General features: G+C 41.6%; 1 protein-coding gene across 9 annotated transcripts in view; it reads right to left on the reverse strand.

The window, feature by feature from the left end:
* The window catches only part of ST3GAL3 (ST3 beta-galactoside alpha-2,3-sialyltransferase 3), a 214,245-nt gene that overhangs the window by 115,295 nt on the left and 82,932 nt on the right, over positions 1-16,018 (reverse strand). For all 9 annotated transcript variants that reach the window (XM_055586136.1, XM_055586140.1, XM_055586131.1 and 6 more), the window contains one exon: positions 6,556-6,603. In XM_055586136.1, coding sequence (XP_055442111.1) covers positions 6,556-6,603 — 48 coding nt within the window. The remainder of the gene's footprint in view (positions 1-6,555; positions 6,604-16,018) is intronic.

A 16,018-nucleotide genomic window follows, 5' to 3' on the forward strand; every position in this document is an offset into this window, starting at 1 on the left:
TCTTCCCAACCCAAGAATCAAACCACGGGCCTCCTTCATTGGAGGCAGATTCTTTACCATCTGAGCCACTAGGGAAGCCCCACCCATTGGGTGGATATATACAAATAATCACTAAGCACAGATACAGTCCTTCTCTCCAAACAAAAATAATTTTATTTTCCCCAGTTTTAGGAATAGCACAAGCTAACTATAAAAATCCAAATGAAAAAAAAAACTTAAAAAGAATGAAGTAAGAATCACTCAAAACTCTCATTATCTAAAGCTATTTGCTTCAAACATTTTGGTATCTTCCCAGAAATCTCTTCACACAAATATATGTGTAAATGTGCATATATAATTTTACTTTCATGTACCTTCAATATACATGCTGTTTGTTCCTATTTTGTTTACTCAACAATACCCTCAACATCTTCTACGTCAATAAAAATAAAATTGCACCATCATTTCTAATGGCTACACAGTATTCCACTGTACGGACATGCCATTGGACATTGGACAATGTCCTATTATGTCCTAAATAATGTTTCTATGTTTCTACTCTTCCTTCAATAAATATTTCCTGAGCACCTATTATGTGGTGGGTACTGTTCCAAGTTCCAGGGATACAGTCGTGAACAAGAAAGGCAAGGTCCCTGGCCACATGAAGCCTACATGTTAGTTGGGGTGGAGGGGGTGGGGGCGGTGGATAACTAAATAAGGTAAATAAATAAATAATTTGAAGGAAGGTAAATAAGCAGGTAATTTGAAAGAAGGATGACAGCTAAGAAGAAATAAAGGCATATCTGCTTAGAGAAAGGTTGGAGATCAAGAGAGTAGACTAGATAAAGTGTTCTGGGAAAGCCTTCTTGCAGAAGTGATATTTGAACAGAGATTTGAGACAATTATGCAAAGTAAAAGATAAAAGCATTCTAAGCAGAAGAAAGGGCTTGTCTTGTAGCCCAGTCGGTAAAGAATCTGCCTGTAGTGCAGGAGACCCGGGTTCGATCCCTGGGTTGGAAAGATCCCCTGGGAGAAGGAAATGGCAATCCACTCCAGTATCCTTGCCTGGAAAATCTTATGGACAGAGGAGTCTGGTGGGCTGCAGTCCATGGGGTCGCAAAGAGTCGGGCACGACTGAGCAATTAACACTTACTTACTAACTTAAGCAGAAGAAAAGTGAGTACAAAGACCCTGGGGCAGGAAGGAACCTGGCATATTCATGGAATGGCAGGAATGCCAATGTGGCTTGAGGGCAGTGAGGGGACAAATGAACACAAATCAAAGTGTTGAGATAATTAGAAATTGGAATAGGACACTGTAGTTAATGGCGTTTGGACCTGGAGAGATTTCAGGTGGAACAAGATGTGATCTGATCCACCTTTATAAAAGATGACTCTGACTACAACATAGAGAATGGACCACTGGGAGGCAACCAGTGAGCACAGAGAGACCAGTTAAGAGATGTTTACTTGTCTAAGGGGGAGGAAGATGGTACCTTGGACAGTGATGCTTGAAAGAAGGACACACCATGAAGACAGAAAAGGTAGGAAACGGTGAGGAAGAGGAACAATCAAGGTGATCACGAGGTTTGTGCCTTGGAAGTTTGGTAGGTGAGGGAGAAAATATGGGGGACAAACACGTTTTGGCATACAGACCCTGCACATTTCACCATATGTATACATAAGCATTTTATTTTGGGGGGATGGTACCATGATTTGTTTTCAGTTTTTAAAAAATGTTTGACTTTCAATTATTCATTGCTAGTATACAGAAATATAATTAATTTTTTGCATTCTGATTTTGCATCCTGTTATCTTGCTAAACTTAGTTATTAGTTCTAGCAGTTTTAAAAAACAGATTCCTTGGGATTTTCTATGTAGGAAACCATGTCACCTATGAAGAGGGTTGGTTTTATTTCTTCTTTTCCCATCTGCATTCTTTTTCATTCTTTTTCTTCTCAGTGTACTGGCTAGGACTTTCAGGAGTGGTTCTCGATCTTAGGGGGACAGCAGTTTTACCATAAAGTATGATGTTTGCTGTAGGCTTTTTGTAGATGCCCTATGTCAGATTGAAAAAATTCCCTTCTAAGTTTTCTGAGAATTTTTATCATGAGTAGGTGTGGAATTTTATCAGATGCTTTTTCTTTATCAATTGACATGACCATGTAGTTTTTCTTCATTAGACAGTTAATATGGTAGATTACACTGATTGACTTTTGAATGTTGAGCTAGCCTTCCATTCCCAGGATAAACCCTACTTGGGCACCAAATTTGGGAAGTTTAAGCCATTACTTCTTCAAACATTTCTTCTGTACTGCACTCTTTCTCTCCTTCTGGGACTCCAGTGACACAGATTGTAAACCTTCCAGCATTGTCCCATAAGTTACTGAGACACCATTCAACTTCTTTGACATTTTTTCTTCTATTGTTCAGATTGGATAGTTTATTTTCAAGTTTACTGATTCTTTGCTCATCATCTCGACTTTGTGATTGAGCCTATTTAGCAGAGTTTTTAAATTTTCAATTATTGTATTTTTTTCCCTTATCTCCATTTCATTATATATACAAGTTTTTTTCTTTTTCTGCTAACACTTTGTATCTAAATTCATGTCAACAGTGTTTATCCTTACTTTTGAGAGCATTTTTTTTTAACAGTTTACTTACAAGATTACCAGTTTATTATGAAAGGATTCAACTCAGGAACAGCCAGATGGAAGAGATGGAGAAAGGCGTCCAGGAGCATTTGTATAGATGCCACTTTAAAGTCTGTCGGATTATCCCAACATCCGTGTCATCCTAGCATCAGCATCTATTGATTGTCTCTCCCAGGCAAGTTGAGATTTTCCTGGTTCTTCACATGATAATTAATTTTAGATTGTGTCTTATATATTTTGAATATTATGTTGTGAAACGTATTTAAATCTTCTTTAAATCCAGGTCCTGATTTAAATCCAGTGGAGAATGCTGATATTTTTGTTTCACTAGACAATCAACCAGGCTGGGTTTAGGTGACAAGTTCTGACCAGCCCTCTGCGAGCTGTGGTTTCAGTGCCAGTTCTGTTTCCAAAGCCTGTTCAGGTGTGACCTCTGTGTGCACTACCCAGTGTCCAGTCTGGTCCATCCCTTAGTTCCGTTCTTAAGTCTTTGGTGTGTTGGTTGGAATCAGACGTGCACATGCACAGCTCAGGGTTAGCCCAGAAGTTCACATACAACATTATGGAGTTGCTTTTCTGAACTCCTTCCTCTCTGCCATCTCCTTGTACTTTTTGGTTTATTGGGCCTCCCCTTCTTGGTCCTCTGGCCCCAAAGCTGGGGTTTTATTTACCACTTTCTGCCACACATTTCCTAAACTGTACCCAAATCTGGAACCAAGCAGCAAGAAGGCGGAGAGAGAAAAGACAACTGGATTTTCTCCCACCCTCTTGGGATTACAAAAAGGAAATTTTGATCAAAGAAGAATATTTCCTTTCTTCGGTTTTAGGTGCTTGAAGGCCCCACTGCTATTACTGGGCACCGCCATCACCACCACCTGGGGACTGCCTGGGGATTAAGGCATGAGAAAACAGAAAAAATGACCTTAGGGATATCCCCCTCTGTCTGAGCCTTAGAGCCCCTTTTCCAACCAGAGCCATAATGAGAGGTCTTCTGGAATTCTCTCCAGTTGGGCCCTGATGTCTACTCTGTGCTCAGGTTTTGGGACGCCTCGAGTCCATGACATGGGATACCAGAGGAAAAATGAGAAATCCACTGCCAGTGTGGAAGTACTTCTAATTCTAGTTTTTTCCGCCAATCTGTCTACTGCTGTTTCTATTCCAGAGTCTTTCAAATAGCTGCTAAATGTCCAGGCCTTTAGCTGCTTTCAGTGACAGAAATAGATTTTTACACATGTATCTTATACATATATTCTGGTATATATATGTAACTATTTATGCAGGGAATATATTTCCTAGGGCCTCCCCAGGGCCTGGTCATGGGTATGTATATATTCAGATTTAGCTAGACACAACCACAGTTTTTTCCAAAGTGGTTGTGATCAACTTACCCACTGACAGCAGAAACTCAGAATTTCCACTGCATCAAATCCTTACCAACCTTTTATCAGGCTTTTCAAGTGTCCCTATTTTGGTAGATGTGCAGTGGTATCTCAGTTCAGTTCAGTTCAGTCGCTCAGTCGTGTTCTGGACTGCAGCACGCCAGGCCTCCCTGTCCAACACCAACTCCCAGACTTTACTCAAACTCATGTCCATTGAGTTGGTGATGCCATCCAACCACCTCATCCTCTTTCGTCCCCTTCTCCTGCCGCCTTCAATCTTTCCCAGCATCAGGGTCTTTTCAAATGAGTCAGTTCTTCATATCAGGTGGTCAAAGTATTAGAGTTTCAGCTTCAACATCAGTCCTTCCAATGAATATTCAGGACTGATTTCCTTTAGGATGGACTGGTTGGATCTCCTTGCAGTCCAAGGGACTCTCAAGAGTCTTCTCCAACACCACAGTTCAAAAGCATCAATTCTTTAGCGCTCAGCTTTCTTTATAGTCCAACTCTCACATCCATACATGACCACAGAAAAACCATAGCCTTGACTAGATGGACTTTTGTTGGCAAAGTAATGTCTCTGCTTTTGAATATGCTGTCTAGGTTGGTCATAACTTTCCTTCCAAGGAGTAAGCGTCTTTTAATTTCATGGCTGCAGTCACCATCTGCAGTGATTTTGGAGCCCCAAAAAATATAGTCTGTCACTGTTTCCACTGTTTCCCCATCTATTTCCCATGTAGTGATGGGATTGGATGCCATGATCTTAGTTTTCTGAATGTTGAGCTTTAAGCCAACTTTTTCACTCTCCTCTTTCACTTTCATCAAGAGGCTCTTTAGTTCTTTTTCACTTTTTGCCATAAGGGTGGTGTCATCTGCATATCTGAGGTTACTGATATTTTTCCTGGCAATCTTGATTCCAGCTTGTGCTTGAAGTGCTAATTTGCATTTCCCTAGGTACTAATACAATTGAAGACCTTTTCATTGGGTTATTGACCATCTGGATTCCTCTTTTGTGAAGGGCCTATTTGGGTCTTTTGCTTGTTTCTACACAGGGTTGCTTCTTTATTCACATTGATCTTTGTAGCTCTTTATTCTGGAAACAAGCCCTTTGTTGGCTATTTATGTTATAGACATCTTTTTTCACTCTGCATTTTCACTCTCTTAATGGTATCTTTTAATTAACAGAAGTTTTACTTTGTAATAAAGTTGTAATGTAATAAATTGTAATAAATGTAATAAAATGGATTCATCTTTTCCTATGTGAATTGATGCAAATTTATGCCTATTTCAAAACTCTTTCTATCTGTCCATTCTGTCTTAAAGCATTTCAGTGGAGTATCAAGTATCAAGGCATGAGACAGCAAGATGGCAAGGCAGAGAGTATAGGCTCTAGGGTTAGACAGATATGAGTAGCCCTGGACAGGGTACTTTGACTCTTGAGTATTAGGTTTCTTTATCTATAATTAAAGATGTACTTACTATCCACCTTGCAAGAAGTGTGAAAAGCACTTGGCTTTGGTGTTTTTAGTGCTGGCACACAGTAGGCCCTCAGTAGACAGTGGTAGCTGAGATTATATTCTCTGATCGTCCTTCCCCTCGTCCACATTGCTACAGTGGCCTGAACCTCATGGCTGCATTGTGAAACATCAATCTATCGCAGTCAACCACAGCAAAATGGGTTAATTGCCTTTAACAGGCCAGCAAAGTCTCCCTGTTACTCACAGGCAGCACCTATGGTACAAGAACCACCATCTTCAAATAAAAATTAAGACCTGATGCATGGAGATGCTCTCCTCATGAGGTAAAGTCATTCTAGGGCTCCCATATGGATGCAACGGCAACAAGTTGAAGAATCAGTATCTTCCCTTTCTGTTCACTGCCAGCAGCAGAGTGCTGTGGGGCAGGCAAACAGCCTGAGATAGGGGAGAGCTGGGCTCCACTAAACCTGGGTGATCCGAGTCAAAGTGGTGGGTATGCCGATTTCTGCGTCCTGCACTGTTGACACAGGGAAGCATGGGAGTGCTTCAGCACATGTGCACAGTACGTGCCCCTACACACAGGCGGTGTGTATTTGAGTTATATGGGGTGTGCCTGTGAACCTGCAACAGGGTGTGTGTTCTCAGGAAGCTGTGATGCTCTCACCATCCCAGCATGTTCCTGGAGAGCCTGATGGTCCACTGCTCCTGCGTGCCCAAAGGTTGGCGTCTCTCAGTGGCCTCTGCCCATCTCTCTCTGAGACAGGATGTGCGCACAGGAAACAGACATCTTTTCTATGACCCTGGACCACCCTGAATGAGGAAGGAGCATCTACTGCAAACTCTTGGCTGCACACATTTAAAAGAACTGGCAAAGTCCTCTGGATGCTGCATCCCACTGCTGTTTCCCAGACTACAGGTCCCTAGAAAAGCTTCTTGAGATCTTCCCACAATATTGAGATATCCCAGTGTCCTCCCCAGACACCCCCTCCCCGACCTCATTAGGCTCCACTTCAACTGTGGCCAGTGCTGAGAGCAGAAAGGATGACAGAGGGGGAGGGATTGGTACCTGAGCCTAGCGTTTGTCCCGCGGAGTCAAAGGAAAGAACCACTGAATCTGCAACACAAGAGGACAAGTTCATTTCTTTCTCCTTCTTACAGTAAAAACAAAACAAAAACAAACAAAAAAAGCAAGCTCTCACTGGCACTGCCCAAACCCTCTCCCAAGGAAAGGTCAACAGGACAGGAATCAGCTGCACAGACAGCCTCCACAGGTCCGTCCCACCCATCCACTGGGCCAGGAGGCCCTGCCAAGCCCAGCCCCAGCCTCCTGCCACTGGGAGGAACATCTCAGGGCAGAGACATGCCCCAAATTCTTCAGAAGCATTTCCTGCCAAATTAGGGGACAAATTTACTTCTTTTTCCTTCGCACAGTGAAAATAAAATCAAAACAAAGCAAAAGAAAATGTCCCTCCTGCATCTGGTTAAAGGCACCAACATTTTCCTTTGATTTACTTTCTTTTCTTATTATTATATCCAATTGTTTATTATTTCCTCCCCCAAAAGGCATCAAGTGACTTACAGGAATTTACAGTATACACTGGAATTTTAAAAATGAAGAAATCAAAGGAAGGAAAAATATTATATAGTCAGGGGAATGTTAGTGCACAAAATGCATGCCATGAGGACCTAACCAAACACTACAGGTTGAATCAAAGAAGTCTGAGCTCCCAAACAGCTAAACAAAGGGGAACATGAACAAGACTGAGGGCTCACAGTATATTCATTCATTCATTTATTCAACTATTCAGTAAATATTTATTGAGTATCTACTTCGTGCAAGATACTATATTATGCCTTTGCAATCCAGACACACCAAAAAATGCATGATCTCCACCCTCATGGATCTGTCATCAGTCTAAGAGAAAAAAAGTTACCCAACAACAACTTATTTAACTGAAAACTGATGAAGTAAAAACAACAACAAAGAATGTGGGGAAAGCACTAAACCTTTGGAAGGGGGGTGTATATTGGTTAGGCAAGGCTTCCCTAAAGAAGTGAAACCTGAACTACAAGCTGATAGATATGTAGGTTATGTAGAGGTTAAACCCGACAAGAAGGGAAGGGGCATTCCAGGCAGAGGGTGTCCTGTGTGGAGACCTGAAGTAGGATTGGACAGGGTCCCTCAGAGCAACCAGAAGTAGAAAAGCGAATACTATATAGTGATCAGAAAGAAATTCCTCTTGTAGGTCTTAATAAATGGAGATGCTGCACCATGTTGAAGACTGTTAACTTCTACATTTCTATTATATGATAAATAACTGTGAATCTTTTATGGCTGTTTCCTACAACAGGAGCCAATACAAATGATGGCATAAAGCCAACACACAGCTCAATAAATGCAAATTATTAATACAAGGGACACCAAGACAATTTAAGGCCCAACATAACCCCAGAGACCCCAGACTCAAAAAGGATCATATTCATAAAGGCTCACTCACTACAAAGGAATACTAGCTGGCTGCCTATAGGAATAGCATCTGCACCCCAGGGAGCATCCCACCCCAGCAGGACCCTTCAGATCTCAGGTATACATCATTTTCTTTGTACTGTACATGGAAATCTGACTCAAGAGTTATCAAAACTGGAAGTTACATCTGTCCCACTGCTAGACTATAAGCTCCATAAAGACAGATACTATGGATGCTTTGTTCACTGACATGTTACCAGAATAACAGCTGGTGCGTGCTCAGTCACTTAGTCATGTCCAACTCTTTGCCACCCTATGGACTGTAGCCTACTAGGCTCCTCTGTCCATGGGAATTCTCCATGCAAGAATACTGCAGTTTCCGTGCTCTCCTCCAAGGGATCTTCCCTGACCCAGGGATTGAACCTGCGTCTCTTATGTCTCCTGCACTGGCAGGCAGGTTCTTTGCCTTTTGTGGATATCTGCCTATCCTTCTTTTTCTGGGAGTGTTCTGATAGCCCCCTTATCCACACTTAACCTCCAACTTAGCCTACTTCCATCATCTTTTATACTGCTGCATGACTTTTCTAAAAAGTATACCTGACCACCTCTTTGCTCTTGATTCAAATGCTTCAGTGGCTTCCTCTAGCCTGAAAGATAAAGTTCAAGCTCTGACCTTCAAGGTCTTTACCATTCTGGCTCATTTATGACCTGTAATATACCCCATGTTCCAGATATGCTGCTGCTGTGTCACTTTAGTCGTGTCCAGCTCTGTGCGACCCCATAGACGGCAGCCCACCAGGCTTGCCGTCCCTGGGATTCTCCAGGCAAGAACACTGGAGTGGGTTGCCATTTCCTTCTCCAATGCATGAGAGTGAAAAGTGAAAGTGAAGTCACTCAGTCGTGTCCGACTCTAGCGACCCCATGGACTGCAGCCCACCAGGCTCCTTCGTCCATGGGATTTTCTAGGCAAAAGTGTTTCTATTTTTCCAAAAAGATCTTCACCTTCATGTTTGCAGACATGTGACATACTGTTTTCTCTACCCGCTTGCATAGAAAATCTCCCACTGTTCTATTAAGACCCAAAGAGATCATCTCCTCTTCCTCAAGCCTTCTCTGGTCAATTCTGCCCCTTCTCTTTATGCCATCACTGCACGGCTATTATGGCATTTGTCATAGTGCATTATAATCCTGTTTTTACTCTTGCTCTTCTCTCATTAAACTGCATGTCCCCTGAGGACAAGGACTGTCTACTCATTTTGGGGCTTTGATGTCAAGTGCACTGACTGACGCACAGAAAGTGGTCAACATGCTCATTAAACAAAGGAATAAACCAGTAAATGTCTTCGCTTCCTTTCAAAGGTGATGTTATCTGAGTGATATTTCACAAACTGGTGAGGGGAGAGATCTATTCTGCACAGAGATTCTCATTCAATTCAAGTCAACCTTGAAATGTCCTTGTAGCAGAAAGATTCAGAGGTCCAAGCCCAGCCTCATCCTTGGAAGATGAAAGCATTCCCACGAAGCAGTGCAGGAGGGATAAGGAAAGGGCCCCAGGCGCCTTCTAGGTGAGGGATCACAGTCACCTGGAGGAGATTAGCAAAGCCTTTCTGAGAAGCTGACTGCCCAGATGAGCAACAGCAACACCATCTCAAATTTTTATTGCAGTTGACAGGTACTTTTCCAATTGCAATTTACCATCTTTGTACACACAAGCAGTTCTGAAATAATCTCTTTCAAAGTTTTCAATCTTTTTCTAAAAGAAAAAAGGCTACACGTTAACTAAAAGACTAAAACTTTAAGAGTAAAAGGAAAAAAAAAGAAACCTAAATGTGAACAATGGTTGTCTCTGGGTGAAAGAATTATAGATATTTATTCCTGCAGTTTTGAAAATTTTCTATAGTGAACATGTAACTTGTATTATCAGCGGGAAAAAAAAGTTAGGAAAAAACTTTCTAATCCAGCTCTAGGATTTTAACGTCTAACTCATTGGTACCAATGCAAAAGGATGGCAGGTTCTTGATCGCCTTCCTGATTCACTATATGTGCAGACAAGCTATTTGGCTTTTCCCTTTCCTTATACCTCAGTAACCTCAATTCCTAAATAGACCAGCTTTGAAAAAATTCTTTTCTTCTTCATTCCTTCTCACAACTACTATCAGTGGCCTATTATGTGCCAGGGCTGGTGATACTAGAGATATGAGCTGGTCTATCTAATCTATCCTAGCTGATCTATCCTATCCAGCAGATAAGAGCTGATCTTTCCCTTCTAGCCAAGGAAGCAGAGATATTAATTGGCACTTAGAAGTAAAGCGTGATAAGGATGTGCAAGAAGCAAGCACCAAACAGATAACAGTCTTCCTGGAAAGAAAGAGTTTTTGTAAATATTATTTCCAGTGGTGGTGGAATGCTCCCAAGAGCGTGTGTCTTTAAACTGCAGAAGATGCAAGTGAGAGGGCAGAAACTTCAGGAGGAAGTCAGGGACATATATCACGTTTTGTGTAATTTGGATGGATATTGCTTTAAGCATTTAAGGCAGAGATTTGAGAATCAGTTTGGCCATTCATTTTTTGTGTGTTTATTCTGACGGATGTAAGATCAGTTGAGCTATAAACCACTTTGACAGCTAAAGGGAAAATTCAGTATTCAACAAATTGAAAAGTTTGTTTTGCAAGAAGCAGAGCAAGAACATCCAGACTTCCCCCTCTCAGGCTAACAAATATGTCATTTTTATTTCAAGCAGCCCGGGCTCCAGCTGCTCCTGGCTCTGAGGCCAGAGGCAGCCATGCGGTGTGCTACACAAGTGAGCAAACAGAATTCCAGACCAAAGCACGGCAGAGCATCGCTGCACATGACTTTGTTCAGTGAGGAACTGACTAGAAACCTTTTATTACGGTCAGAGGTTTCCTGTGTCTGGTTTCTGAAGTGGATAAAAAGAATATAAAGAGAGGATAGAGAACAGCGCCCAGTCTTTCCAGTCATTGGAGAGGCTTCCAAAAGTCATATTATGTGGTGAATAAGCTATGTTTTGGGCACTACCTGTCATGGCACACACTCAGCACATATATTCTGCTAGCCACCATAGGTATGCCCTAGAGATGGAAGAATGAACGGGGGGAAAAAAAAACCACAAAACTGTTCTGTCAAGTAGCTTACAACCTAATAGGTAAAATAAAAACATATATAAAGCTAAGCATTATATAGTTAACAATACCATACTGTATACTTAAGGTTTTTGAGACAGTAGATGTTAAATGTTATCATCACACATACATGCAAAAAGGTAACTATGTGAGGTGATGGATGTGCTAACTAGCCTTATTGTAGCAATCATTTCACATTATATACATCTTCCAAACAATCACATTGTACGCCTTAAACTCACACAATGCTATTTGTCAATAATAACTCAATAAAGCTGAGACATTATTTTGCTGACAAAGGTCCATCTAGTCAAAGCTATGGATGTAGTCATGTATGGATGTGAGAGTTGGACCATAAAGAAGGCTGAGTGCTGAAGAATTGATGCTTTTGAACTGTGGTGTTGGAGAAGACTCTTGAGAGTTCCCTTGGACTGCAAGGAGATTAAACCTGTCTATCCTAAAGGAAATCAGTCCTGAATATTCATTGGAAGGACAGATACTGAAGCTGAAGCTCCAATACATTGGGCATCTGATGCAAAGAACTGACTCATTTGAAAAGACCCTGATGCTGGGAAAGATGGAAGGCAGGAGGAGAAGGGGATGACAGAGGACAAGATGGTTGGATGGCATCACTGACTCGATGGACATGAGTCTGAGCAAGCTCCAGGAGATGGTCTTGGAGGAAGCCTGGCGTGCTGCAGTCCATGGGGTCGCAAAGAGTCAGACACGACTGAGTGACTGAACTGAACTGAAAGCTGAAGTGGGGAAGCTAAGTATAATGAATAGGTATGGAAATAAGGGGGATATTTCATTGTTCATTAATTCAACATATTAATTAAGCAACTACGATACACCAGATTTAGGGATACAATAATAAAGAAGAACAAAAATGCTCCTATTCTCAAGGAATTTATATTTTAATCAGGGAGATTGAAAAAAAACAGTAAATAAATGAACAAAATAATTTCTGACAGTGACAAGTGGCATGAAGAATATCCAATGATGTAATAGTGATCACAGGTGGAAGTACAGGCAATGCTAGATTGGGTGTTTTGGGAAGACTTCTCTGAGGAGGCGACATATGACCGAGACTGGAAGGCAGGAATCCACCAAGAAAAGACCAAAGGAAAAAGAGTTCCAGGTGGAAGGAAAGCAAGTACAGCAATCTTGGTGCATTTAAGAAACAGAGAGAAGGCCAGTGTTGCTGAAACACAGAGCATGAAGAACACAAGGAGGGTGTGACATGGGGTCAGAGAGGAAGACAGGAGCCAAATCTGTAGGAGCCCTTATGTAAGAGGCCATAGCGAGACATCTGTACTGTATTTCAATAGCAGGGAGAAGCCCCGCTTAAAACTAGGGGAGAAACTGATCTGATTTATATTCTTTTTTTATTTTATTTATTTTAATTGAAATTTATTTATTTCAATTGGAGGCTAATAACTTTACAATATTGTATTGGTTCTGCCATACATCAACATGAATCCACCACGGGTGTACATGTGTGCTGATTTATATTCTTAAACATAAATGTTCACTGCTATGCAGCAACTAAACTGACTGTTCTGGCAACACAGTAAAAGGTAGATTAGAGAGACAGAAAGAGAGACTGAAGGCCAGAGGACTGGTAGAAAAGAACGCAACATTCCAGATGAGAAATGATGGTGGCCTGAACCAAGGCAGTGGCAACAAAACTGAAAAACAAAAGCCAATGGATGCTAATAATGTTTATAAGGGAACATTTATAAGGCTAATGACTTGTGGGACATGAGTAAGAGATTAGGAAGGAGGAGGATTATATATATCTATATTCTGGGCTTGGGCAGATAGATGCTGCTCTTTGCTTAAATGGGAGTAGCCTGCATCTAAGCCACATGACCCTGCCTCTCCTCTGGTCAGACAACTGGACCACAGGTGAGCACCTGATCCACGAGAAGGCAATCCATAGACTGATCATCCATCTAAAATGCAGACAGGTTCTACCTTTTACAGACTTGAGTTGGGATGCACAGAGCTGGGGCTGTTGCCAAGAAATACAAGCAAACAAGAAAATAAGAACAGAGGCTGGGAGGCTATGAACTGGACTTGATGCTGGGCCTTAGGGGCCCATGTTAGTGGCAGAGCATCAACTCTTCAACAGTGAAGAGCCACAACCCTGTTTTTGAGGACAAGACACCAGAGCTGCCTCGGATGCAGAATATTCTTTTGATGCAGTCAGCTATCCCATGCATCATCTTTCCATGAGACCTTGAGATTTAGTTTTTAGTTCCTAGGGACTTGGCCTATAATTAAGATTCTCATTTTCAAGTCTCTTGCTATCTTGGAGCTGTCTATAGTTTGAGTGGACTCACTTCCTTTACCTTCCAGCCTGCATGCTTTAATATCCTGGAGCACTTTCTGCCTTCCCAATAACCTGCTCCAAGCACAACTCATCCTGACAGTCTAAATCTCAGAAGTAGAAGGCCCCTCTTGGACATTGGGTCTAATCTGTGTTTTCCAATCTAACTTCATGAAAAGAGCTCTCAATTTTGGGTATTTACTGTTCCATCAGCAAAACTGATACTTAATAGCCATATGCCTACCTGTGTCTTGTTCTACTCTCTCCACTGCTTAGATTCTGAGGAAATCTAACTCCTAGTCTGAGCCCCTCGATTTACTCCCTTTCAACCCTAACCCCAAACAAACATAACATGAGTTCTGAAGATTCCTGAGATACATAGAGAAATGAGATTCCTGAAGACACATAGAGAGAAAAAAAGCCCAAGGACAGAAAACGAAACACAAGCATTGATTTAGAAGAGTGTGGTATATGGAAGAGGCATGAGTAAAATAATTAGAGATAGGAGTAGCAGGACAGAGGAAGCCAGAGGAGGTAAGAATTGTTGGTAAAAAGGAGTATCTAAAGGAGATCCAACCAGTCCATTCTGAAGGAGATCAGCCCTGGGATATCTTTGGAAGGAATGATGCTAAAGCTGAAACTCCAGTACTTTGGCCACCTCACGCAACGAGTTGACTCATTGGAAAAGACTCTGATGCTGGGAGGGATTGGGGGCAGGAGGAGAAGGGAACGACAGAGGATGAGATGGCTGGATGGCATCATTGACTCAATGGACGTGAGTCTGGGTGAACTCCGGGAGTTGGTGATGGACAGGGAGGCCTGGTGTGCTGCAATTCATGGGGTCGCGAAGAGTCAGACACGACTGAGCAACTGAACTGAACTGAAATGTGGCAAAGAGGAGGAAGAAGCTGATGAATGAAAAGATACTGAAGAATCACTCACTGGGAAGGCATCTGTAACTTTAGTGGGACTGAACTACGAGTGGGTTAAGTGGAGGCTGTTGACTTAGTAGACTTATTTCAAGAAGTCTCTCCCTAGGTTTATGTCATTAATTTATCAAACATATACAGAGTTCTTCCAAACTCAAGAGACTGTATGGAAAGATTAGACAAGGTTCCTGACATGAAAGAATTTATGAACCATCAGAAGGAGAATACAAAGATATAAATAACTATATTACAAGCCTCTAGAGAAGTCGCCCTAGGAGTTAAGAGGCAAGAGGGAGAATTTTTTTCTGGGAGAAGCTGGGAAGACTTGAAGGAGAGGGCATTTGAGCTGGTGTGAGATAAACTCACGGGACAGGCTGCGCTGGTCATGTGAGAACACTGAAGGAGAGGCATTGAAGCATGGAAAGTAAGGGGTGTGTGGTTTCAGGAAGGTAAAATTGTACCTGAATAATATATTAGGGTTTCTTTTAGAAGGTAAAAATGCATGTGACTAAAAGAGAACTAGTCAATACAACCTGTTTAGACTTTCAAAAAAGGCTTTGACACATCAAAGACTATTTTTAAAAAGTGAGTCACCATGAAATTGCAGAAGAAATTGCTATGTCATCCAGGAGACAAAAGGCACTTGGCTGAGGATCAGGGGCAGGACACCCCCTGGGGCATCAGCACCCACAGGGAGACCAGGAAGTCTGAGAGTAGCTAGCTTTATACTACCAACTGCCCTCTAAGAGGTGGGGTAAGGGGGAAAGGGTGGCACCACTTACAAACACCTGTTGGTGCAATAGAAGGTGGGTTGAAAATGGTATTAGGTGTGTGTTAAGACTGAGAGTGAGAAGCTAGGATGAAGTTTGGAACTTCAGGGACCTGGGAAAGTGTTAGTCGTGGTGCCCTAGAAATAGGGAAGAGCTGGTTTTAGTGCACAAACCATAGTTTGCTGAACCTCGATGTAGATTACACATACACCTCGCTCCCTTCCAAACCCCTCCAAATGACAGAAAAGGTCATTTGTTTGTTATAAATCAGAAGTACACAGGAACAGAGAATGGAGAAGAGACATCAGCAACAAAAGTTTTGGAAAGCAGATAAATAAGTGGAACTTACTCAGCAAAACCAGGAAAGGCGAATCCTACAGTAGTAGTGGGAAAAGCTGAAATATATCCTAAAATATACCACAGAACTCCCCAAAGGCTCAATCACTGGCAGCACCAGGTACCACTAGAAGTATGAGAGAAGATGATATTAAAAAGAAGAAACCTCCCTCTTAAGTGTAGGCTGACAGCCAAGACCACAAGGCATTAGAAGAAAGTATCTAATATGATAGAGACCAAAACAAATGAAAAATAAATGCGATGTAGAAAAAGAGAAAACACAGATGACAGTGAAAATTTTTTAAAAATCATTAAAATCTGCAAAGAGAAAATATTTTATTCAGGAAATAGATGCCATTTCTAAAAGAAAGGTACATTCAGTGAATTAAAACAAAAAATAACTCTTGGAAATTAAAAACATAATAGCAGAAATAGAAAGGATTATAAAATAAGTCAAGGAAATGTAGTACAAAAGACAAAGATAGAATGTGGGAGACAAAAGTTTTTTTGTTGTTGTTGTTTATTTAACTAGAGCACCAGTTTAGGAAACAC

Source organism: Bubalus kerabau, chromosome 6 (assembly GCF_029407905.1).
Source record: "Bubalus kerabau isolate K-KA32 ecotype Philippines breed swamp buffalo chromosome 6, PCC_UOA_SB_1v2, whole genome shotgun sequence".
Classification (NCBI taxonomy): domain Eukaryota; kingdom Metazoa; phylum Chordata; class Mammalia; order Artiodactyla; family Bovidae; genus Bubalus; species Bubalus kerabau.